The following is a 24,216-nucleotide window of genomic DNA, read 5'->3' as shown; positions in this document are numbered from 1 at the left end:
TATTGTTTACAAAACTTGTTTACAAAAACAAACAATACAAAACATTGTTTATTATTATTGTTCTATAATATATATACCAATATACAGTCACTGAACATATTCCTATTAGTTCTGCAGCTTGTGGAACTCTGAAACATGGTGTCATACACAATGGTGTTTTATCTTTCTCCCTCATTCTATCTCTTTCAATCTGTCTCTCTCTTTCTATCTGTCTGTCTATCTCTGTCTCACAGGTACACATAAATACAAGTATACATAGTATAAATTACCTAAGATAACCCAAGAAATCCAGACAAAGTGCTATACTCTGCTTGAAGATGTGAGTAAAAGTGATGCCACAGTCTTGTGGCTCTCTGAGACAGAGAGCTAGACGGATAGACAGATAGACAGGGAGCTTGACAGACAGACAAATAGACAGACAGAAATGTTAGTGTACCAGTACCAGTGTACTAGTGTTCCACCCTCCTCCTCCTCTTCTTCCTCTTCCTCCTCTTCCCCCTACTCTTCCTCCTCTTCCCCCTACTCTTCCTCATACTCTTCCTCTTCCTCCTACTCTTCCTCTTCCTCCTCCTCCTCTTCCTCCTCCTCCTCTTCTTCCTCTTCCTCCTACTCTTCCTCTTCCTCCTACTCTTCCTCTTCCTCCTACTCTTCCTCCTCCTCCTCCTCTTCTTCCTCTTCCCCCTAATCTTCCTCCTACTATTCCTCTTCCTCCTCCTCTTCCTCTTATTCCTCTTCCTCCTACTCTTCCTCTTCCTCCTCCTCCTCTTCCTCCTCCTCCTCTTCTTCCTCTTCCCCCTACTCTTCCTCCCTCTCCTTCTCCAACTCCATAGTGTAAATTACCAGGAGTCGGCAGCTGTCAAAATGACATATTGTCTCATTAGTCACTCCCCCCTCCCGCCTGTCAAAACAATGGGGTTGGATGCTGCTTCCCTTCCTCCATTCTATCTAATTATCTTTCTCCCTCATTCTATCTGTCTTTTTATCTCTGTCTCACAGGTACACATAAATACAAGTATACATAGTATAAATTACCTAGGATAACCCAAGAAATCCAGACAAAGTGCTATACTCTGCTTGAAGATGTGAGTAAAAGTGATGACGCAGTCTTGTGGCTCTCTGAGACAGAGAGCTAGATGGATAGACAGGGAGCTTGACAGACAGGCAAATAGACAGACAGAAATGTTAGTATACCAGCAAAAACAAAGGGAGGGAGATGTTTATCTCATCTTTTGGCATCAGCTCTACCCTCATTTACCCTCATCAAACGTCAGCACTTATCAGATGTTATCTCCCCTTATCTTGTTACTGTCATGGGTGAACATTTATTATTACCTATTATTATTATTATGTATTATTATTATGTATTATTATTATTATGTATTATTATTAGTATGTATTATTGTTATCATTACGTATTCTTCTTCTTCCTCCTCCTCCTCTTCTTCCTCCTCCTCCTCCTCCTCTTCTTCCTCTTCTTCTTCCTCCTCCTCCTCCTCCTCCTCTGCCTCCTCCTCCTCTTGCCTCCTCCTCCTCTTGCCTCCTCCTCCTCTGCCTCCTCCTCCTCCTCCTCCATTCTTGGAACAAGTTTGAAGAGTTTGTAGTTCATAATCACTATCACTATCATCACCAATGCTCACATCTGAGTCTGGGATTTTGGAAAATAGGAGTTTCCTCTTTGATTCTGGTACAACTGAACGTGAACAAGATGGCCCAGCACCAGAGGTGGAAGGCTGTGGGTTGTCTGGGTTTTCCTCACTATTACCCATATTATGGTCATTAGTTTCGGTCAAAACCTCACCAGAACCTTGAAACTCATCTTCACTGTCACTTCCATCTGTATTAGAACTGTCACTGGGGAACAAAGTGTCCCAATTCGCCGAGGAGTGAGGAACTTCTTACCACAGGGCATGGTGGAAATTGTGTACTATGATGGCATTCCCACAATGCACCACTGGGTCCCAGATTTTTTTCCTACTGCGCACACCCACCACACAGACCCATTCTCTCACATCTAGGCTTATCAGCCTTTTCCTGTGAGATTTGAGGCCGCTAGAATTTATGCGTACTAGTACGACAAAAAACCCTACGCGTAAGACGTACTAGTACGACCAAAACCCTCAAAGGGTTAATAAGTCTAGTAGAGAAGTTTAGAAGAAAATAATTACAGTTTTGATTATATGAACATTACATTACAGGTTGGCCATCACTAATCCGGCATCATTGGGACCTTTAGTGTGCCAGATTACAGAGTGGCTAGGTTAGAATACACTTAATTAACCTATCAATAAAGACTCTTTCTGCTATATCTTCCTCATTTTCATCATTGCTTTCTTCTCCACTGGCTTGTTGCTGTGGATTTACAACTATCTGCATAATTTCTGAGTCAGTATAATGATGAAATTTGAGTCAGCATAATGACATGAGTCAGTATAATGATGAAATTTGAAATTATGCTAGCCAAAATTAATGCCAGATTACTGATGGAAGTATAACTGATTTCCGGATTAGTGATGGTCGACCTGTATTACAATAGAACAATTAAAACAATTTACAATATGAAGTAGAATGGAACCTTGGTATACGACCTTAATTCATTCCAAAAGGCTGTTTGAGTATCGAACAAGCTGTTCCCGACCAATTTAACTAGTCATAAGTTGGCCTGTGATACTCCAATACTGAAACTATGTATAGTGCCAAAACAAAAGCATTCACATTGCTAAACTCACAAACTAGTATTTAGTCACTTAGCCATAATACCAACTTACCTCATAATTTTGTAATATTTTAAACTTAAGATTTAATTTAAGTCTGCCCGAAATGCCTAGCCATGCTAGGTGTTCTAGTGGTACACTCTGTAATTATTATTTTACTACATGTAAACAATACAATAACCAAATTCTGTAAACTCAGCATTGTAATCCTTATAGAGAATAAACTTTGAATTTGAATTTGAATTTTCTGTTTGGTTGGCTGTTATCACTAATCGTCGTAGGCCCCATGGTGACTTATTTATACAAATAATACAAACAAACACCAAAACATGTGAAGAAACATGAAATAGTTTACAGTGAAGTTCTGGGAGGTCATATTTGTTTGGTCAAGTGCTGAGCTTTGTTCGAGTAGGGAGCTGGTCATATAGTACCAAAGTTTCACAATTGAGTATTTAAAATGATGAAATTTGACCATTACAATTTTGAAGTATTACAGTTTTACAATAGAACAATTTAAACAATTCACAATATGAAGTATTACACTTTAGTATTCAAAACAATGAAATTTGAACATCCTAATTTTGAAGTAACGAGTACATGGTTGAGCAATCTTCAGAACAATATTCAGTATTGAAATTGGGACATCATTGGTACTTCTTTGTATTGCTTTTGAGTAGCTGGGAGGTATTAAGTATGGTTTATCTGGTTAATTTTAGGTGATGAGGAAATTTCTAAGTAGGGCCTTAACCCTTTCAGGGTCCCCAGGCCCTCTCCCAGACTTGTTCTCAGGGTCACCCAAATTTAAAAAAAAAAATTATTGTTTTCTTATGAAAAGATAGAGAATCTTTTCCCGATCATAATGACAACAAAAGTATGAATTATGCTCTCGCGAAGTTAGCATTCTCGACAATGTTTATGCATCGGCGATTTTGCCCACTTTGAGCCCTATTTTCGGTCAATTCCAGTGTACTTGTCAACAAAAATCATAACTATTTTGCTAGAACTCCATTTTTTCTATCGAATGAGTACAAGAAACCACCCATTTACCGATTTCAACTATCCAATACAGTGGTCAGAATTTAGCAATTTTGCCAGTTTCACACAAATTTCAAAAGATGCCAATTTCCAAATAGGGTCCAGAATAAACAAGACAGACATTCCTGGCACTAAAATAACATTTCCTCTATTCATTAGTCACGTCCCCACTCCCCTCTTACATTCTTTTGCTTTCCACTTTGAATTTTTATTCTTACAAAAAATAGAAGATTTACTGTTATGCAGACTACTGCATTAGTGTAGAAATGGTATAAGTAATATCAGCGCACTTGTGAAAGAATATTAGACTCACCAGTTGACGTGTATTGGACGCTTGGCATGATTTGTTTACTTTTGAACTTTGGTAAAAATCGAACATTTCTGCTACTTTGAGCTCAATTTCAAGGTACCTTTCACTGTAAAACCAGTCAAAATCATCTCAATTTCTGTAATATGTCTTCCATTCTATAAAATGAGACCAGGAAAACTAGAATACAACAATAAATGCCATACGAAAATACAGTGCAAAGTCGCTGTTTTAATCCAAAAACATGGTCAAAGCTTTTTTTTTCTCATTACGCACTGTGTGCTGCAGGATTTTTTTTTATACTGCGCACACTAACCACATAGACCCATTCTTTCATATGTAGGCCTACCAGCTTTCTCTCACTAGATCTGAGAGCACTAGAATTTAGGTGTACTAATACGTCAAAAACCCTGGTGTGTAAGCCATACTAGAATGTCTGAAACCCTGATTCGCAGGCAGGGGTCCTGTAGTGTGTTCTGGTAATGAGTTCTTTGTAAAGGTTACAATGTGTAATTACAATTTTGGTTTGCTAGTTACAAAGAGAGCCACTATCATGCCGAGGCATTTCGGGAAGACAATTCCTAGTACAGTGGACCCCCAGTTCACGATATTAATCCGTTCCTGAGAGCTCATTCTACACCAAAATTATCGGGAAGCGAATCAATTTTTCCCATAAGAAATAATGGAAATCAAATTAATCCGTGCAACACACCCAAAAGTATGAAAAAATTTTTTTTTTACCACTTGAAATATTAAGTTTAATGCAATAGAATAATTACAATAACAACAATAACAATAGATTGTAATAAAGTTGGTTAGAATTACCGACAATATGTAAAGTAAAAGGACACAAGTGCAACTAATGTGACATATATTGTGGCAACGTTTCGCTCTCCAGGAGCTTTATCAAGCCATTACAAACAATACATGGACACAGAGGGTATATAAAGGCTCAGAGTGAGGTGCAATACTAGTGAGGTAACATTTCGATGTTCACTAGTGGTAGTAGTAGTAGTAGTAGTGGTAGTGACAAAAGTAATACAATATGATAGAGCAATTAATTCGTACAAGAGTAAAAGGATATAAAAGCTATTACATGTACTTGGGTAACATAAAAATAGGTTGGACAAATATAGACTGGAAAGAGGCAGCTTGTTTCAGTGTTCACTCTCTGTAATGTGCTTTGTGTAGTATAACAGGAGAGACTATGTGATGGCAGGGTTAATGTTTTCAGGAGGATTCTTGCTAAGACTTCGGAGATGGTGAAGCTGCCGTTGTTTTGTTTAATTGTATTCGAAACACCGATCAGTGCTGATTCGAGGCACTTGCGTCTGCGGAAATTAGTTTCTTTGATCACTAATTGGGCGTCTCTGAATTTCATGAGATGATTGGTGGAATTTCGGTGTTGTACACAGGCGTTGTTCAAGTTATCGTTCCTACATGCGTAAATGTGTTCATTGAGGCGGGTGTCGAGGTTTCTTGCTGTTTCACCTACGTAAATCTTGTCACAGCCTCCACAGGGTATAGTGTAAACTCCTGCATTGACTGGTTCGTGGTGCTTGGATTGTGTCCTGGTTAGATCCTTTATTGAAGTGCTAGAAGCGATGGCGACTCTGGTGTTAGCTTGTGAAAGTACTTTTGAGACGTTCAGTGCAACCTGGCTGTTGGGAAGAATTATAACTTTGTTGGGAGTGGTGCTGATGCGTGGAGAATTAATGATCTGAAGAGCTCTTTTCTTGCAGTCTTTGATGAAAAAAGAAGGAAAATGTAACTCAGTGAATGTTTGGTGAATACATATATGTACATTCCTCGTCAAGAAACTCAGGACTGCAAATTCGGTATGCTCTTAGGAAAAACCCGATGATGATGCCTCTTTTGGTCTTGGCATCTTGACTGGAATAGAAGTGTGTGAGATCATTTTTATTGGTGGGTTTCCGATAAACTTGAAATCTTAGGTTGTTGTCTACTTTGTGAATGAGGACGTCGAGGAAAGGTAGCTTGTCATTAGACTCTTCTTCTAGTGTAAACTGGATCGCCAGTTCAACTGCGTTGAGCCTTGCCTGAAGATCCCGTACATCAAAACGTTTTGGAGTTATTACGAGGACATCGTCCACGTAACGTAACCAAGTGACGCTTGAAGGGATGATGTTGGCGAAGTGTTCGGACTCTAGGTGTTCCATGTATAAGTTGGCTAGGACGGCACTTATGGGGGACCCCATTCCCATGCCGTAGGTTTGTTTGTAGAGCTTGTTATTGAAAGAAAAACAGTTGAAATTAACACAGAGTTCAATCAAGTCAACAAAATCTCCGGGAGGTTGAGGAAGATTAAGGTCCTGATTGACTTTACGTCGAAGAACCTCAATGGCTTTTTTGGTAGGTACTTTTGTGAAGAGGGAAGTCACATCCAAACTGCTTAGTTTCTTGTTACGGATGGAGAGGTTACGGATGCGGTTGAGAAGGCCGCCTGAGTGTTTAAGATGAGCAGGGCTGATGGTCCCCAGAAGGCAGGAAAGATGTTTGGCAAGAACTCCGGCTAGTTTGTGTGGAGCACTGCCTATTCCTGACGTGATTGGTCTGAGGGGAATATTGTGTTTATGGGTCTTGGGTAAACCATACATATGTGCTGGTTTAGGGTTGCTTGGTAACAAGTACAGAAGTTTCTTCCCTTCTCTAGTGCGTTTGAGTATTTGTCTGATTTTGTATAGAAAATCTTTGGTGAGCGTCTCCCACTGTTGAGTGCTGATGGGTTCGTATGTAGATTGATCATTCAAAAGGTCCATCATTTTAGTGTTGTAGTCACTGGTGTTGATTATGACGACTCCACCTCCTTTGTCGGCGGTGGTAACGATAATGTTGGGGTCGTTGGCGAGGTTCTTAAGGGCAGTGATGTATCGTCTAGGAAGATTAGAAGAAGAAGGTTCACATAAAGCTGCAGTGAGAAGGCCCTGTATATAACCCTTCTGGAAGTTGCTGTCACTGTGTCTATGGTTCCTGGTAACTAGATTGAGTTGATAGTTAGGTTTGCGTATGTTGGTGGTAAATTTGAGTCCCAGACTCAGTGCTTGTTTTTCGTAGTCGGTTAAGGTGCGTGACGATAAGTTGTTTATCAGGGATTCGCGTCCCATTTCCTTCCATCGAATGTTGGTGCAGAGGTACTGAAGTTTGCAATTGAGTTTGATCTTCTGTTGAAGGTTAGCTGTGGTGACTGTGCTGAGAATATGCTCAGCAGTGTGTTGGTCAATCTGAAGATTGGCCCTCATATTCCTTAAAGTTTCAAAGGTTTCCTTAGCGATGCTAGAAAGTTCTTCGGCACATTCAGTTAAGTAAGCTTGGCTAGCTGGAGAGAAGGGGTGCTTGGAGTTGGAGAGTTGTGCAGGAGTAGACTTAGGGATCACCTTCTCTGCCAGGCAATCTTGTAGGAAGTGTCTGTTGTGATAGCTGTGAGCACGAAGAAGGGTGTCCAAATAATTAATTCTCCATGCATCAGCACCACTCCCAACAAAGTTATAATTCTTCCCAACAGCCAGGTTGCACTGAACGTCTCAAAAGTACTTTCACAAGCTAACACCAGAGTCGCCATCACTTCTAGCACTTCAATAAAGGATCTAACCAGGACACAATCCAAGCACCACGAACCAGTCAATGCAGGAGTTTACACTATACACTGTGGAGGCTGTGACAAGATTTACGTAGGTGAAACAGCAAGAAACCTCGACACCCGCCTCAATGAACACATTTACGCATGTAGGAACGATAACTTGAACAACGCCTGTGTACAACACCGAAATTCCACCAATCATCTCATGAAATTCAGAGACGCCCAATTAGTGATCAAAGAAACTAATTTCCGCAGACGCAAGTGCCTCGAATCAGCACTGATCGCTGTTTCGAATACAATTAAACAAAACAACGGCAGCTTCACCATCTCCGAAGTCTTAGCAAGAATCCTCCTGAAAACAGTAAACCCTGCCATCACATAGTCTCTCCTGTTATACTACACAAAGCACATTACAGAGAGTGAACACTGAAACAAGCTGCCTCTTTCCAGTCTATATTTGTCCAACCTATTTTTATGTTACCCAAGTAATAGCTTTTATATCCTTTTACTCTTGTACGAATTAATTGCTCTATCATATTGTATTACTTTTGTCACTACCACTACCACTACTACTACTACTACTACCACTAGTGAACATCGAAATGTTACCTCACTAGTATTGCACCTCACTCTGAGCCTTTATATACCCTCTGTGTCCATGTATTGTTTGTAATGGCTTGATAAAGCTCCTGGAGAGTGAAACGTTGCCACAATAAATGTCACATTAGTTGCACTTGTGTCCTTTTAAATAACAATAGAATAATAACAATAGAATAATTGACACTTACCTTCAATGAAGATCTGGTGATGATTGATGGGATGGGAGGAGGGGAGTGTGTTGAACCTATTGTTTAGAAGGGGAATCCCCCTCCATTAGGACTTGAGGTAGCTTTTCCTCCTGAGTAATGTAGGTCCTGCTTGGCAATTTCTTCCAAAACAGGCCTGTTTTGTCACAATTAAACACTTGTTCAGGTTTCAATCCTTCAGCCTCTATGTTCTCCTTGAATTCATGCACATATTTTTCAGCCACTTTGTGGTCTGAACTGGCAGCCTCACCATGCCTAATCACACTATGTATGCCACTACGATTCTTAAATCTTTCAAACCAGCCTTTGCTGGCCTTAAATTCACTCACATCACCACTAGTTGCAGGCAATTTCTTTACCAAATCGTCATGCAACTGCCTAGCCTTTTCACAAATGATCGCTAGAGATGCTATCTCCTCCTATCTGTTTTTCATTTATCCACACCAATAACAGTCTCTCAACATTTTCTAACACTTGTGGTCGCTGTTTCGTAATCACAGTTGCACCTTTTACAAGAACAGCTTCCTTGATTGCCGTTTTCCTGCTCACTATAGTAGAGATGGTTGATTGGGGTTTACTATACAACCTGACCAGCTCCAGTACACGCACTCCACTTTCATACTTTGCAATTATCTCTTTCTTCATTTCAATAGTCATTAGCACCCTTGGTCTCGAAGGGTTGGCACTAGAAGCTTTCTTGGGGCCCATGGTGACTTATTTTGCAGAAACAAGCACCAAAAACAGTGATAATATGGATAATATGGAATGTACCCAATGTATCCTTAGATGCGCGCACACTGGCTGGCTTGTAAACACTGGACACGTCTCGTACGAATCGTATCACATACCGGGTTTTGTATCGGGAAGCAAGGCAAATTTTTTTTGATCAAATGAATCGGCTACCGGATTTATTGGATACCGATAGCATCAGGAACCGGGGGTCCACTGTACATATAAAATAACTAGTGCTTCCCTCATGACAATATATTAAACAAACAACTAAGCAGTTTTATTTTTATACATTGGCATATTGTATAGTATACAATTAGGGTAATTACTATGTATAAACTACCTTATAAAAAGAGTCACTTGTTATGCAAGGCATTTCAAGCAGCCTTAAAACTAATTTATAATTACTAGACAATGAGACACATATAGTACATAAGAATAAGAATACGTACTTAGGTTTATACTACAAATTTAATACAAAATTCTAATTAAAGATACATTTAGGATGAAGCTGAGGTATCTGAATTAATACGAGGAGAAAAATGTTCTCGTAATAAATGAGAGATGAAGGAAGGATGGAACAAGAACGAACAATAATGGATCACTATTGGATCACTATGACAAGGTCCTAGATGCACTAGAAGACAAAAAGAATGCAGATGTAATATATACAGACTTTGCAAAAGCCTTCGACAAGTGTGACCATGACGTAATAGCGCACAAAATGCGTGCTAAAGGAATAACAGGAAAAGTTGGTCGATGGATCTATAATTTCCTCACAAACAGAACACAAAGAGTAGTAGTCAACAGAGTAAAGTCCGAGGCAGCTACGGTGAAAGGCTCTGTTCCACAAGGCACAGTACTCGCTCCCATCTTGTTCCTCATCCTCATATCTGACATAGACAAGGATGTCAGCCACAGCACTGTGTCTTCCTTTGCAGATGACACCTGAATCTGCATGACAGTGTCTTCCATTGCAGACACTGCAAGGCTCCAGGCGGACATCAACCAAATCTTTCAGTGGGCTGCAGAAAACAATATGACGTTCAACGATGAGAAATTTCAATTACTCCGATATGGTAAACACGAGGAAATTAAATCTTCATCAGAGTACAAAACAAATTCTCGCCACAAAATAGAGCGAAACACCAACTTCAAAGACCTGGGAGTGATCATGTTGGATCATCTCACCTTCAAGGACCATAACATTGTATCAATCACATCTGCTAGAAAAATGACAGGATGGATAATGAGAACCTTCAAAACTAGGGATGCCAAGCCCATGATGACACTCTTCAGGTCACTCGTTCTATCTAGGCTGGAATATTGCTGCACACTAACAGCACCTTTCAAGGCAGGTGAAATTGCTGACCTAGAAAATGTACAGAGAACCTTCACGGAGCGCATAACGGAGATAAAACACCTCAGTTACTGGGAGCGCTTGAGGTTCCTGAACCTGTATTCCCTGGAACGCAGGCGGGAGAGATACGTGATCATATACACCTGCAAAATCCTAGAGGGACTAGTACCGAACTTGCACATGAAAATCACTCACTACGAAAGCAAAAGACTTGGCAGACGATGCAACATCCCCCCAATGAAAAGCAGGGGTGTCACTAGCACGTTAAGACCATACAATAAGTGTCGGGCCCGAGACTGTTCAACTGCCTCCCAGCATACATAAGGGGGATTACCAATAGACCCCTGGCAGTCTTCAAGCTGGCACTGGACAAGCACCTAAAGTCGGTACCTGACCAGCCGGGCTGTGGCTCGTACGTTGGTTTGCGTGCAGCCAGCAGTAACAGCCTGGTTGATCAGGCTCTGATCCACCAGGAGGCCTGGTCACAGACCGGGCTGTGGGGGCGTTGACCCCCGGAACTCTCTCCAGGTAAACTCCAGATGATAGACAGGGTCTCAGGATTTATTTGGCATAGCCTGTGATCCATTTTAATAATATTTTTATTATAGTTTTCATTGCAAATGAAACAAAATTAAGTGTTTATAATATTTATTATTTACTATACATCAATACATTAACACTTTCTTTTGCTAGGACACATTATCTTAACTCAGACACTGGTTATAAAGTAACAGATATTTACTACTGCCATGAATATTATGTCCCTAGGGCAACAGTTCTAAGAACTGAGCAATAATGCTATATTATAAATAATGACAGGTATTCCTCATATAAACATGCCAAGTTACTCTATATTAATATAACAAATTATTCATTATATAAATATGAAAAGTTATTCTATGTAAAAATGAAAATATTTTTTTTGAAATTCAACAATTTAGAATCTTCCATTGTTCATACTGGCTGGCATCACAAAAAAAGAATTACAGTGGAACCTTGACTTACGAATGTCCCAACTTACGAGTTTTTTGAGATACGAGCGGTCCCTGGGTCGATTTTTTTGCTCTGAGTTACGAGCCAACATTTGAGTTACGAGCCAGCTCCCCCCTCCCTCTTCCCCCTCAACCCAAAACCTGGACACCTCTCTTGTTTATCTATGATTTCATGCTTTAATTCCATGGAAGTCATTCTCTTTTTCTTCTCAGCAATAATAATAATATAATAATATTACAGTCAAGTCACTTAATAAGTCGGTCAAGTCATTCAGTAAGTCAGTCAGGTCACTCTAAGTCAGTCAAGTCATTCAGTAAGTCAGTCAAGTCACTCAGTAAGTCATTCAGTCAGTCAGTTCAGTCAGTCAGTCAGTTGTTCAGTAAGTCAGTCATTCAGTCAGTCAATCACACAAACTCATGTTAACCTCTTTTTCTGTGTACAAAGTAACACTTCAGTTATGGCTACAGGTTATCTCTTGTTTAATTCTTTCTTTCAACAAACCGGCCGTGTCCCACCGAGGCAGGGTGGCCCAAAAAGAAAACCAAAAGTTTCTCTTTTTAAATTTAGTAATTTATACAGGAGAAGGGGTTACTAGCCTCTTGCTCCCGGCATTTTAGTCGCCTCTTACAACACGCATGGCTTACGGAGGAAGAATTCTGTTCCACTTGTTTAATATCTTTGTTAATTTTAAGACTTAAGTGCTTATACCTCTTTGTGCCACTTTCAGCAACACTAGTATGGCTACTGGGTGTCATGATTGCTTGGCAGATACAAGATATAGTAATTAAAATATCATAACACAATTGACAAACACAGCTGCCTTGTAGGAGAGAAAGACTGGACACGTATGAATTAGGAATGGTGGGGGGTTGTGTTGGGGAGTTGTAGGGTATGGTGGGGTGGTGTTGTGGAGTGGTAGGGGATGGTGGGGTGATGTGGGGGTGGTAGGGGATGGTGGGGTTGTGTCGGGGAGTGGCAGGGATGGTGGGGTGGTGTGGGGGTGGTAGGGGATGGTGGGGTCGTGTGGGGAGTGGTAGGAGATGGTGGGGTTGTGTCGGGGAGTGGTAGGGGATGGTGGGGTTGTGTCGGGGAGTGGTAGGGGATGGTGGGGTGGTGTCGGGGAGTGGTAGGGGATGGTAGGGTGGTGTCGGGTAGTGGTAGGGGATGGTGGGGGTGGTGTTGGGGAGTGGTAGGGGATGGTGGGGGGTGCTGTTGGTGTCGGGGAGTGGTAGAGGATGGCTCCCTGGCTGCTACACAACAAGGTGGCCGCTTGAGCAAAAGAGAATTTTTTTTTCCTTCCCACAAACTGAACCATGTTAAGTTAATTATACGAAGTGTTACAGAAAATTGTGCAGCAATTCTTCAATGGCGGTCTACTGTATTATTATATTAAAGCTAGAGCTTCAGTTCCCTATACTAATAATAATAATAATTGTTATAATAATGATAGAGCTTCAGTTCCCCCAAATTAATAATAATAATAGTTATAATAATGATAGAGCATTAGTTCCCTAAATTAATAATAATATGGGGGGAAATAAATGGGATTAAATCTGGAGTATCTGAGAGAGTTAGAGCAAAGGAAGGGGTAGCAGTAATGTTAAATGATCAGTTATGGAAGGAGAAAAGAGAATATGAATGTGTAAATTCAAGAATTATGTGGATTAAAGTAAAGGTTGGATGCGAGAAGTGGGTCATAATAAGCGTGTATGCACCTGGAGAAGAGAGGAATGCAGAGGAGAGAGAGAGATTTTGGGAGATGTTAAGTGAATGTATAGGAGCCTTTGAACCAAGTGAGAGAGTAATTGTGGTAGGGGACTTGAATGCTAAAGTAGGAGAAACTTTTAGAGAGGGTGTGGTAGGTAAATTTGGGGGTGCCAGGTGTAAATGATAATGGGAGCCCTTTGATTGAACTTTGTATAGAAAGGGGTTTAGTTATAGGTAATACATATTTTAAGAAAAAGAGGATAAATAAGTATACACGATATGATGTAGGGCGAAATGACAGTAGTTTGTTGGATTATGTATTGGTAGATAAAAGACTGTTGAGTAGACTTCAGGATGTACATGTTTATAGAGGGGCCACAGATATATCAGATCACTTTCTAGTTGTAGCTACACTGAGAGTAAAAGGTAGATGGGATACAAGGAGAATAGAAGCATCAGGGAAGAGAGAGGTGAAGGTTTATAAACTAAAAGAGGAGGCAGTTAGGGTAAGATATAAACAGCTATTGGAGGATAGATGGGCTAATGAGAGCATAGGCAATGGGGTCGAAGAGGTATGGGGTAGGTTTAAAAATGTAGTGTTAGAGTGTTCAGCAGAAGTTTGTGGTTACAGGAAAGTGGGTGCAGGAGGGAAGAGGAGCGATTGGTGGAATGATGATGTAAAGAGAGTAGTAAGGGAGAAAAAGTTAGCATATGAGAAGTTTTTACAAAGTAGAAGTGATGCAAGGAGGGAAGAGTATATGGAGAAAAAGAGAGAAGTTAAGAGAGTGGTGAAGCAATGTAAAAAGAGAGCAAATGAGAGAGTGGGTGAGATGTTATCAACAAATTTTGTTGAAAATAAGAAAAAGTTTTGGAGTGAGATAAACAAGTTAAGAAAGCCTAGAGAACAAATGGATTTGTCAGTTAAAAATAGGAGAGGAGAGTTATTAAATGGAGAGTTAGAGGTATTGGGAAGATGGAGGGAATATTTTGAGGAATTGTTAAATGTTGATGAAGATAGGGAAGCTGTGATTTCGTGTATAGGGCAAGGAGGAATAACATCTTGTAGGAGTGAGGAAGAGCCAGTTGTGAGTGTGGGGGAAGTTCGTGAGGCAGTAGGTAAAATGAAAGGGGGCAAGGCAGCCGGGATTGATGGGATAAAGATAGAAATGTTAAAAGCAGGTGGGGATATAGTTTTGGAGTGGTTGGTGCAATTATTTAATAAATGTATGGAAGAGGGTAAGGTACCTAGGGATTGGCAGAGAGCATGCATAGTTCCTTTGTATAAAGGCAAAGGGGATAAAAGAGAGTGCAAAAATTATAGGGGGATAAGTCTGTTGAGTGTACCTGGTAAAGTGTATGGTAGAGTTATGATTGAAAGAATTAAGAGTAAGACGGAGAATAGGATAGCAGATGAACAAGGAGGCTTTAGGAAAGGTAGGGGGTGTGTGGACCAGGTGTTTACAGTGAAACATATAAGTGAACAGTATTTAGATAAGGCTAAAGAGGTCTTTGTGGCATTTATGGATTTGGAAAAGGCGTATGACAGGGTGGATAGGGGGGCAATGTGGCAGATGTTGCAAGTGTATGGTGTAGGAGGTAGGTTACTGAAAGCAGTGAAGAGTTTTTACGAGGATAGTGAGGCTCAAGTTAGAGTATGTAGGAAAGAGGGAAATTTTTTCCCAGTAAAAGTAGGCCTTAGACAAGGATGTGTGATGTCACCGTGGTTGTTTAATATATTTATAGATGGGGTTGTAAGAGAAGTAAATGCGAGGGTCTTGGCAAGAGGCGTGGAGTTAAAAGATAAAGAATCACATACAAAGTGGGAGTTGTCACAGCTGCTCTTTGCTGATGACACTGTGCTCTTGGGAGATTCTGAAGAGAAGTTGCAGAGATTGGTGGATGAATTTGGTAGGGTGTGCAAAAGAAGAAAATTAAAGGTGAATACAGGAAAGAGTAAGGTTATGAGGATAACAAAAAGATTAGGTGATGAAAGATTGAATATCAGATTGGAGGGAGAGAGTATGGAGGAGGTGAACGTATTCAGATATTTGGGAGTGGACGTGTCAGCGGATGGGTCTATGAAAGATGAGGTGAATCATAGAATTGATGAGGGAAAAAGAGTGAGTGGTGCACTTAGGAGTCTGTGGAGACAAAGAACTTTGTCCTTGGAGGCAAAGAGGGGAATGTATGAGAGTATAGTTTTACCAACGCTCTTATATGGGTGTGAAGCGTGGGTGATGAATGTTGCAGCGAGGAGAAGGCTGGAGGCAGTGGAGATGTCGTGTCTGAGGGCAATGTGTGGTGTGAATATAATGCAGAGAATTCGTAGTTTGGAAGTTAGGAGGAGGTGCGGGATTACCAAAACTGTTGTCCAGAGGGCGGAGGAAGGGTTGTTGAGGTGGTTCGGGCATGTAGAGAGAATGGAGCGATACAGAATGACTTCAAGAGTGTATCAGTCTGTAGTGGAAGGAAGGCGGGGTAGGGGTCGGCCTAGGAAGGGTTGGAGGGAGGGGGTAAAGGAGGTTTTGTGTGCGAGGGGCTTGGACTTCCAGCAGGCATGCGTGAGCGTGTTTGATAGGAGTGAATGGAGACAAATGGTTTTTAATACTTGACGTGCTGTTGGAGTGTGAGCAAAGTAACATTTATGAAGGGATTCAGGGAAACCGGCAGGCCGGACTTGAGTCCTGGAGATGGGAAGTACAGTGCCTGCACTCTGAAGGAGGGGTGTTAATGTTGCAGTTTAAAAACTGTAGTGTAAAGCACCCTTCTGGCAAGACAGTGATGGAGTGAATGATGGTGAAAGTTTTTCTTTTTCGGGCCACCCTGCCTTGGTGGGAATCGGCCAGTGTGATAATAAAAAAAAATAATTATTATTATTATAATAATGACACAGCTTCAGTTCCCTGAATTAATAATAATAATAATGCATAATACATATGTAATAATAATTCAGATTGCTTCTGTTAGTTTGTACAGCTGGTAAGCAGTAAACATGTTTACATTCCTGTAGGGGGCAGTTCTCTCATGCTTGTTTGCATTTTTTTGCAGTCATTTGGCCAAATTTCTTTTTTCTAACCATGGGTCCTAGTGATCTATTGCAGTTAGCCTCAAAAATACTCTTGTTTTCTCTTACAGTAAGAACGGAAGATACTATAGTCAGATTGGGACAGAAATGGCTGACGCTTCTGCTGCTGCTGCCTCTGCCACCATACTGTGACCTATTTTATTCATTCTAGAGTAGTATATGTCATGTTTCTGTGCTAATTATATTGTTTATTATGACATATTAGATGAATTGTGATAGATAAATAAGCCATACAGTTGATAATAGCGTTATATTCAAGTATTTTTCTCATCTCTCCAGAGTGCAGGAACAAATTAATGGCTTTTCAGTTAATTTAAATGAGGAAAATTAATTTGATATACGAGTAAATTGAGTTATGAGCTAGATCCTGGAACGGATTAAACTCATAAGTCAAGGTTCCACTGTATTTTCAAAATGTACATAATTATTACAATATGAAGCAGAGTTTATTTCATACATTTTGAAATGCCATATTTGTGAAGAGCCTTTCAGGCCAACTATAAATTCAGTTCAACTACTGTATGTAGTTGTATAGTTTAAAGTTATATTAACTGAATGCTAAGTTTAAAATTATTAATTGTGTGGCAATTTAATGTTATCAAATGTGATGATATTTTTAAGTGCATAACAAAAATCTACATACTAAAACAGCAGTGTTAATACAAAAAGATGGTAATAAAATTTATATTGACACTTTTAGTTATAATAATTATTCAGGGTAAAAATAGTCATAAAAATAAGTGCATGACTCACAAAATTGTAATAAACACAATTGCAAACAAACCATGGAACAGGTGGGGTATGAACCCATAGTGAGGGCATGAGTATGAATGCTCATTGAAATCTAAAAAAGCAGGTTGTGCTAGATATATTTAACAATTATATTTGATCTACTGTACATAAATTTACATAAAATTCAGGTGATGATTTTTTTTTAAATATTTCGTCTAGTGTGATCCATGAAGAAAGAGTCCTGTCATGTTAGGAACTGAGTAGCAGACTATAAATTAAGATGGATCAATTCAGTAGAGTTAAAACATTAAGGATTATTCATCCAAGAAAATTATGTATAAAAATATATATCTGAGTACAATAGTACAGGTATCTGTATCTGAGTACAATAGTATCTATGTTAAGATAATTAGCACTAGAAATAATACTGTATATACATATTCACAACATGGCCTTTCAAAAAAAAAAATTTTTTTTTTAGGCACAGAGACTAGTTCATTGTCAGATGCTAAGATAGCTGACCTATTTTTGATTAAACTCACAATGAGATGAAACAATCTATAAAACTCAAGAAATGTATAAAGTAATATGGTCAAACAGTGCATAAATACAAATTGGCAAGATATCTAAATAGGGTAAGAAGAAAAAACATACAATTTGGGTAAAGGCGGTATAATATTAAGGTAAATAGATCAGACCTTATTAATTTACAGGTAATCCTGGCTTAATAATAGTTCAATGTACAATGTTTTGATACACAAAAACATACAGTCAAGACACAGCAGTTACTGCTTCGCAAACATGGCCAGTAATGGCAAGTGCAGCATCTAGATGAACATATGGCAGAGCTTACACTCTTAAGTGGTGGCAGCAAGAGGTGACATAAATGTTCTTCATAGTTTATGTTATACAATATGTTATAAACTGTGAAAACAGCTAAGTGGTCATGAACTTATGACTGTCATAACATTTGACCCTGTTAACTTTTTTGTCACTCAAAATTCTAAAGAAAATCTAACATTGTTTTTTTAGATAATCAGTCATGGTAGACCCTAATTGTTCTTTAAACTACATTTATTTTCCCCACAAACCTACTCAGATTCAGGGTAATGTTGGCTTATATGCCCTTCACTCCTCTTGATGCAAACTTAAGATTTCACACGTATGTGAACATACTAAATTGCATATTATTATTATAAAAAATATAATAATCAGGGAAGTGCCATAGGGGTCACACAGCACATGGGAAATGGGAGGCAATCAGGTTTAATCTAATGAAGGGAAGAATAAGTTTGCTTCCTTGGATCAAGAGCTCCTCACCAGTATCAAGGCACCTCCATGGAGGGGACCAAACTGCATAAGCAAGATATGCTCCACAGTAGCAAGTACAGTACTGCATTATTCATAAAAAAGTGTTTAACTAAATAGGTCACTCAGTGCTCCACTGAAGGGAACAGCTAGACACAGCAGGAGACACTAATTATTCAGTAAGTTTACAAAAACAAAAGGAGTCAGTCTGCACAGTGTATCTGTTTTAAAAAACTAATAAGAGAATCTGAACTAAAAGTAGGTCTATTAGAGAGGAGTGCAGACAATGTTAGCATGACAGTATACTGAAATAGAAGCTGATAATGAAGTCAGCATGCTTTTTAATGAATGAACAAAAGATGGTCTGTCAGCACACTCTGACAATTCTCACAAGTTTGGTGTGATTAATGCTCAGATGTGATAGTACTTTCTCACAGTTGACAGTACTGAAGGGAGGATGGCCAACTATAGTTTGATTAATAACGGCTAACTTTTCTCTAATTCAGGCCAACAATGCTGTCAGCTCCTGTGCTGAATGCATCTGTACTGATCTTGAATTACATAATCACTGATTGTTTTTTCTTAAACATGCAGAATTTTTTAAGCTTGAAGCAATATTTATGAAAATGCAGCCACATGGTTCATGTGGCTGCATTTTCATAAATATTTCTTTAATGGCACTATTATTTTAATTTCTTAGAAATCTTCAGAAAAGTAATGAGGATTACTTTTAGTCTTCAATCCACATCACTTCTCTGAAGTGAAGGGATTGAAGACTAAAAGCCAAACCACGATTCTCCTGAGTCGTCACATAAACAAACTGACCATTACAGGCAGGCCCCGTTTAACAGCATTTCATTAATGCAGCAGTTTTTAATTATACTCATTCTTCATTTATTCAGACTTCCTACAATATATTTACTACTCACTATAAGCTATGGACAAAATATTTAAGGTAAGTAATGTGTGTACTATAGTATATGCATTTTTTAGGCCTAGCTATATTTCTCACATAATTTATGATATGGTAAACATGCTATCAGGTTTTGTGTTTTTAACATGTCGGCCGTTTCCCACTGAGGTAGGGTGACCCAAAAAGAAAAACAAAAGAAAAAAATAGAAAAAACTTTCATCATTCAACGCTTTCACCTCACTCATATACAATCATTGTCTTTGCAGAGGGGCTCAGATACGTCAGTTTAGATGTCCCTCCAAACAGCCAATATCCCAAACCCCTCCCTTAAAGCGCAGGCATTGTACTTCCCATTTCCAGGACTGAAGTCTGGCTAACTGGTTTCCCTGAATCCCTTCACAAAATATTACCCTGCTCACACTCCAACAGCCTGTCAGGTCTCAAAAACCATTCGTCTCCATTCACTCCTATCTATCACGCTCATGCACACTTGTCCAAGCCCAAGTCCAAGCCCCTCGCCCACAAAACCTCCATTAACCCCCTCCCTCCAACCTTTTTGAGGATGACCCCCCACCCTGCCTTTCTTTCCCTACAGATTTATACGCTCTCCATGTTATTCTATTTTGTTCCATTCTCTCTAAATGACCACCTCAAGAACCCCTCTTCAACCCTTTGACTAATACTTTTAGTAACTCCACACCTTCTAATTTCCACACTGAATTCTCTGCATAATATTTACACCACACATTGCTCTTAGACACATCTCCACTGCCTTCATCCTCCTCCTTGCTGCAGCATTTACAACCCATGCATCACACCCATATAAGAGTGTTGGTACCACTGTACTCTTGTACTTTCCCTTCTTGCCTCCATGGATAACATTTTTTGTCTCCACAGATACTTTAATGCACCACTCACCTTTTTTCCTTCATCAATTCTGTGGCTAACCTCATCCTTCATAAACCCATCTGCTGACAAGTCAACTCCCAAATATCTAAAAACATTCACTTTTTCCATACTCCCTTCCTCCAATATGATATCCAATTTTTCTTTATCTAAATCACTTGATACCCTCATCACCTTACCCTTATCTATGTTCACTTTCAACTTTCTACTTTTACACACCCTCCCAAACTCGTCCACTAACCTTTGCAACTGTATTCTTTAGAATCTTCCAAGAGCACAGTATCATCAGCAGAAAGTAACTGTGTCAACTCCCATTTTGTATCTGATTCCCCATAATTTAATCTCACTCCTCTCCTCAACACCCTAGCACTTACTTCTTTTACAACCCCATCTATAAATGTGTTAAACAACCATGGTGACATTACACATCCCTGTCAGGCTTTTATATGCATTTGAAAATGAAAAAAGACTAAGAGTCACTTTACGGTGATTTTCACTACAGTAGTAGCCTGGAACTTAACCTTCTTTATAAGCAGGGCTTGCCTGTACTGGAGTGTTCCTTGTATATTTTTTTATTTTTTTCTCTTATTCATTTTACAACCAAATTATTTAATTCAGTGTATATAAGCTATTGGTGGATGTACTGTATGGTGCTTATATATTTATTTTGTATGAATTAGCTAGACACCTCATATCAGTTTGTTTTACATCCAAGAATACATCTCCAGTTATATAATAGGAGTCCATGGAAAACATGTTTTGGCAAACAGATTTACGTGGAATGTGAGTCATTAACCCCTTTCACTGTCTCTTATGGAGATCTACATTATTGATGCCAGCATCACTCATGAAGATCTACATTTCAAACACAGCACTCTAAAATATGCTGCGAGTAGTAAATTTAGGCCTTGACATTAGAGAAAAAGTCTGTTCAGCGAGTGTGCATGGTATACAAAAACACTTGCCTCAAATGGTGCATGATGAGAAAAGCAAACCTTTGTCCTTGTGTTTAGTTTAAAATAGCAACTTTGAGGTGTTTTCTAGATTGGATTTTATTATTTTCTTGGTTTCAGGACAGGAATTAGCTTGAAATCAGGCTCAGAGTAGCAGAAATATTTGATTTTTGACAATTTTCCTGAGGACACGTAAGGCCCCCCCTTGTCTGTTTTACAGCTTTCATTAGGTCTTCTTCAATTATTGGATGCCTTCATTCATTTCAGGTTATATTTTTTATCTGAGAAATAAGGTAAAACCTTGTGGTTTGTGTAATGATGAATTCAGCGTGGAAGGCAATTGTAATATATGAGAGATATGGAATTGTGATTAATAAGCAGAGGAAATGTTGCTTTAGTAGCTGGAATGCTTACAGTGTTTATTTTGGACTCTCCTGTTAAATTGAAAAGTTCTTAGATTTGTGTAAAACTGGCCAAATTAATGAACTGTGTGTACTTTATAAGGTAGTTCTGTTAGTTTAATGGGCAGTTGCTAATGCTCAGTCAATAAAATGGAAGGCATACCAGTGAAATAGCTAAGAATTTGGTTGAATTGAGCAAAGGAATTTAAGTAGGATTCAATGTGGGCAAAACTGCCAGTGCATAAATTATGCCCAGACCATTAATTTTGCACTTGTATAATTCTGTAAATTTTCCATTTAATTTTGTATTTTTGGTGCCATTATATTCATTTTTTTTTTTAAATTCTCGACACTGTCAGCACTTTTAATTTTGGGGTTTTTCGACAGTGAAGGGGTTAAGAAAGTGTTACAATAAATACTTGCATTTTATTTTGAATGGTGTAAATGATTCTAATGTATTCCTTCAGTTAGAATAAAAAGAATATACTGCACTGTAAATACTAATTTTATCAGTGCAAAATTTTCTGCTTTAAAATTATATAGGTTTGCCTAAGAAGTGTTTTTTTTTTTCAGAATACTGCTGATATCTTCAAATAGGGTTGATTGGGTTACAGGAATTGAAGTTTACTGACTGACCCAGCAGATGCTACAATTTAACTACAACATTTCCCATATTGTATCTGTAAAGTGAAATGCAGTTTAATGAAACCTTTGGGCCACTCACGAACACTATGGAATTGGGATGTGTAAACCAGGTACGTATGTGTGATATAAGTAAATAATCTTGTTCCTACGTAGTTTTTTCAAATTTATTCTACTACTATACTATGATCAATTTCCTCTATCAATAGGGAACTCTATGGTAGACTTTACACAGAAACAGTTAAATTTTTCCTTTTGAAATCTTGTGACTTTTTTTTTTATCTGAATTTTGTTTAACACTACCACTTCATTCCCATTAAATCTAGTATTTCATTATATCATTCATCCTAGTGAAATTATAAAATCACTGATGTCTGGCATAGAATCCACTTCAGAGTCCATAGAGCATTCAAACATTCCACAATACTTTTTCATTAAGAAATGTGCACATCAGCTAAAACTATTCATAAATAGTTTCATTTGCCAGGTACACTATGTATGCACCAACATCTGACAGAAACTACAGTACATACATAGGTTATTTATAACATAGTAACATTAGAATTTAGCTCACACTAAGGCTTCATGGATATTAAGAATGAACTACAGAATGTATTTTTTCTCTTTTCAAAAACTTTATTGTCTATCTGTTTCTAATCTGGTCTTTATTAAATTGCTTAAGTAACTGCACTTGGATTATTCTATTGTATGTTATATGCAGCTCAAGCTAATGATGATCTTGGATCCTCCCACTCTCCTAATGTATACACTGAAGCAGAACGACGTAATTCGACTGAATTTATAGGCGGTGAACCCATTTGTAACTCACTATTGGCTCTAGTCAAAAATGAAGATGAGTGTACATCATTGCGTTCCCCTGAAAACATGACCAAGTGATTGGTTGCTACACGTTGTCCAGAAAGAACAACACAGCCACTACTCTTTATAGGTTCCTTTGCTCTGATTGACTGAACAGCTGCAGAAATTATATTACTTACTTGTTTTTTTGATTCTTGAGAAATATTTTGTTTATCTGGCTCTATAGCACTTTCCTCATTCACTGGATCACTTCGACCATCAGGTGGAGGCCGAACAAAGCGCCAGGAAGAGTCATCTCCCTCTTTACCTTCTGTAAGTAGTGTAAGAGAGCCTAAAGATCTTCGTGGCATCATAGATGCTGGAATTCCAGCTTCTAATAGGTCTTGGGACAGCAAATTAGTTGAAAGGAAAACTGGAAACTGATGGCTAATGTTTTTTGAAAAAGTTGATGGATGATTAGTTAATACACTGCCATGATTATCTGTTCGCAATAAAACTAGTGACTGTGGACGGAACAAAGACTCATTTTTATTGTTGTGGTAATACGTTTTCTGTAATAATTTGTCACTAAAATTTGCTTCGTCGTTTAATGAAGAAGAGTAGTCTCGCTGGGGAAGAGTTGAAGGTATGATTTCAGGCACATGTTTTGCAGTGCTTGTGGAATTATTTATCTCACCTTCCTGGGTCTTAGACTTATGATTTTCCAAGTCATTGCTACCAAGGCGATGAACAAGTCGAGAAAAAATTGTACTTATGCTAAACTCTGAAGCTTCCATTCCTGCAAAGTTGGATGTATATCTGTGGATACTTCCATTCTTCTTGCTTCTGTGTTTAGCAGAGCCATTTCTTTTGACAGAAGATGAAGGTTTTATAGATCCTCTGGGTGAAACTCTGGTGGAAACAGTGCGTACTGAAGAATGATAATTGCGAGGAGGAGTGAGGGCAGACGAGGAGGTCGAATGTGTATGGGCTGAGGAATGGGTTGAGTGAGTAGGAGGGCGTCTTCGTAGAGTTCCTGTTGTGAAGAGTGCAATCCATGCTGCTCGAGCCTCTGGGTGTTGAGCGACACGTACAATAAAGATAATTAATCCCTGCAGTGGTGTAGTAAGGCAGAATATGTACTGAAGTATTTGTCGGGCCCATCCAACACTAATTGCTCCTGCAACCCATGTTACACCAAGCAAAGCAACTACAGTCACAGCTCCACGAAC

General features: G+C 39.0%; 2 protein-coding genes across 4 annotated transcripts in view; one reads left to right on the top strand and one right to left on the bottom strand.

The window, feature by feature from the left end:
- The window catches only part of LOC138852821 (piggyBac transposable element-derived protein 4-like), a 26,512-nt gene extending 4,269 nt beyond the window's left edge, over positions 1-22,243 (top strand). Inside the window, exon 2 of the mRNA XM_070085884.1 lies at positions 22,118-22,243. The gene's annotated coding sequence lies outside the window, so the exon portion shown is untranslated. The remainder of the gene's footprint in view (positions 1-22,117) is intronic.
- LOC128686359 (uncharacterized) overlaps positions 16,114-24,216 on the bottom strand; it is a 552,092-nt gene continuing 543,989 nt past the window's right edge. For all 3 annotated transcript variants that reach the window (XM_070085880.1, XM_070085883.1, XM_070085882.1), the window contains one exon: positions 16,114-24,216. In XM_070085880.1, coding sequence (XP_069941981.1) covers positions 22,909-24,216 — 1,308 coding nt within the window. In that variant the 3' untranslated portion in view covers positions 16,114-22,908.

This window comes from Cherax quadricarinatus, chromosome 17 (genome assembly GCF_038502225.1).
Source record: "Cherax quadricarinatus isolate ZL_2023a chromosome 17, ASM3850222v1, whole genome shotgun sequence".
NCBI classification, from domain to species: domain Eukaryota; kingdom Metazoa; phylum Arthropoda; class Malacostraca; order Decapoda; family Parastacidae; genus Cherax; species Cherax quadricarinatus.
The sequence above is the reverse complement of the archived record's forward strand: the minus strand, read 5'-3'. Positions and strand labels throughout refer to the sequence as shown.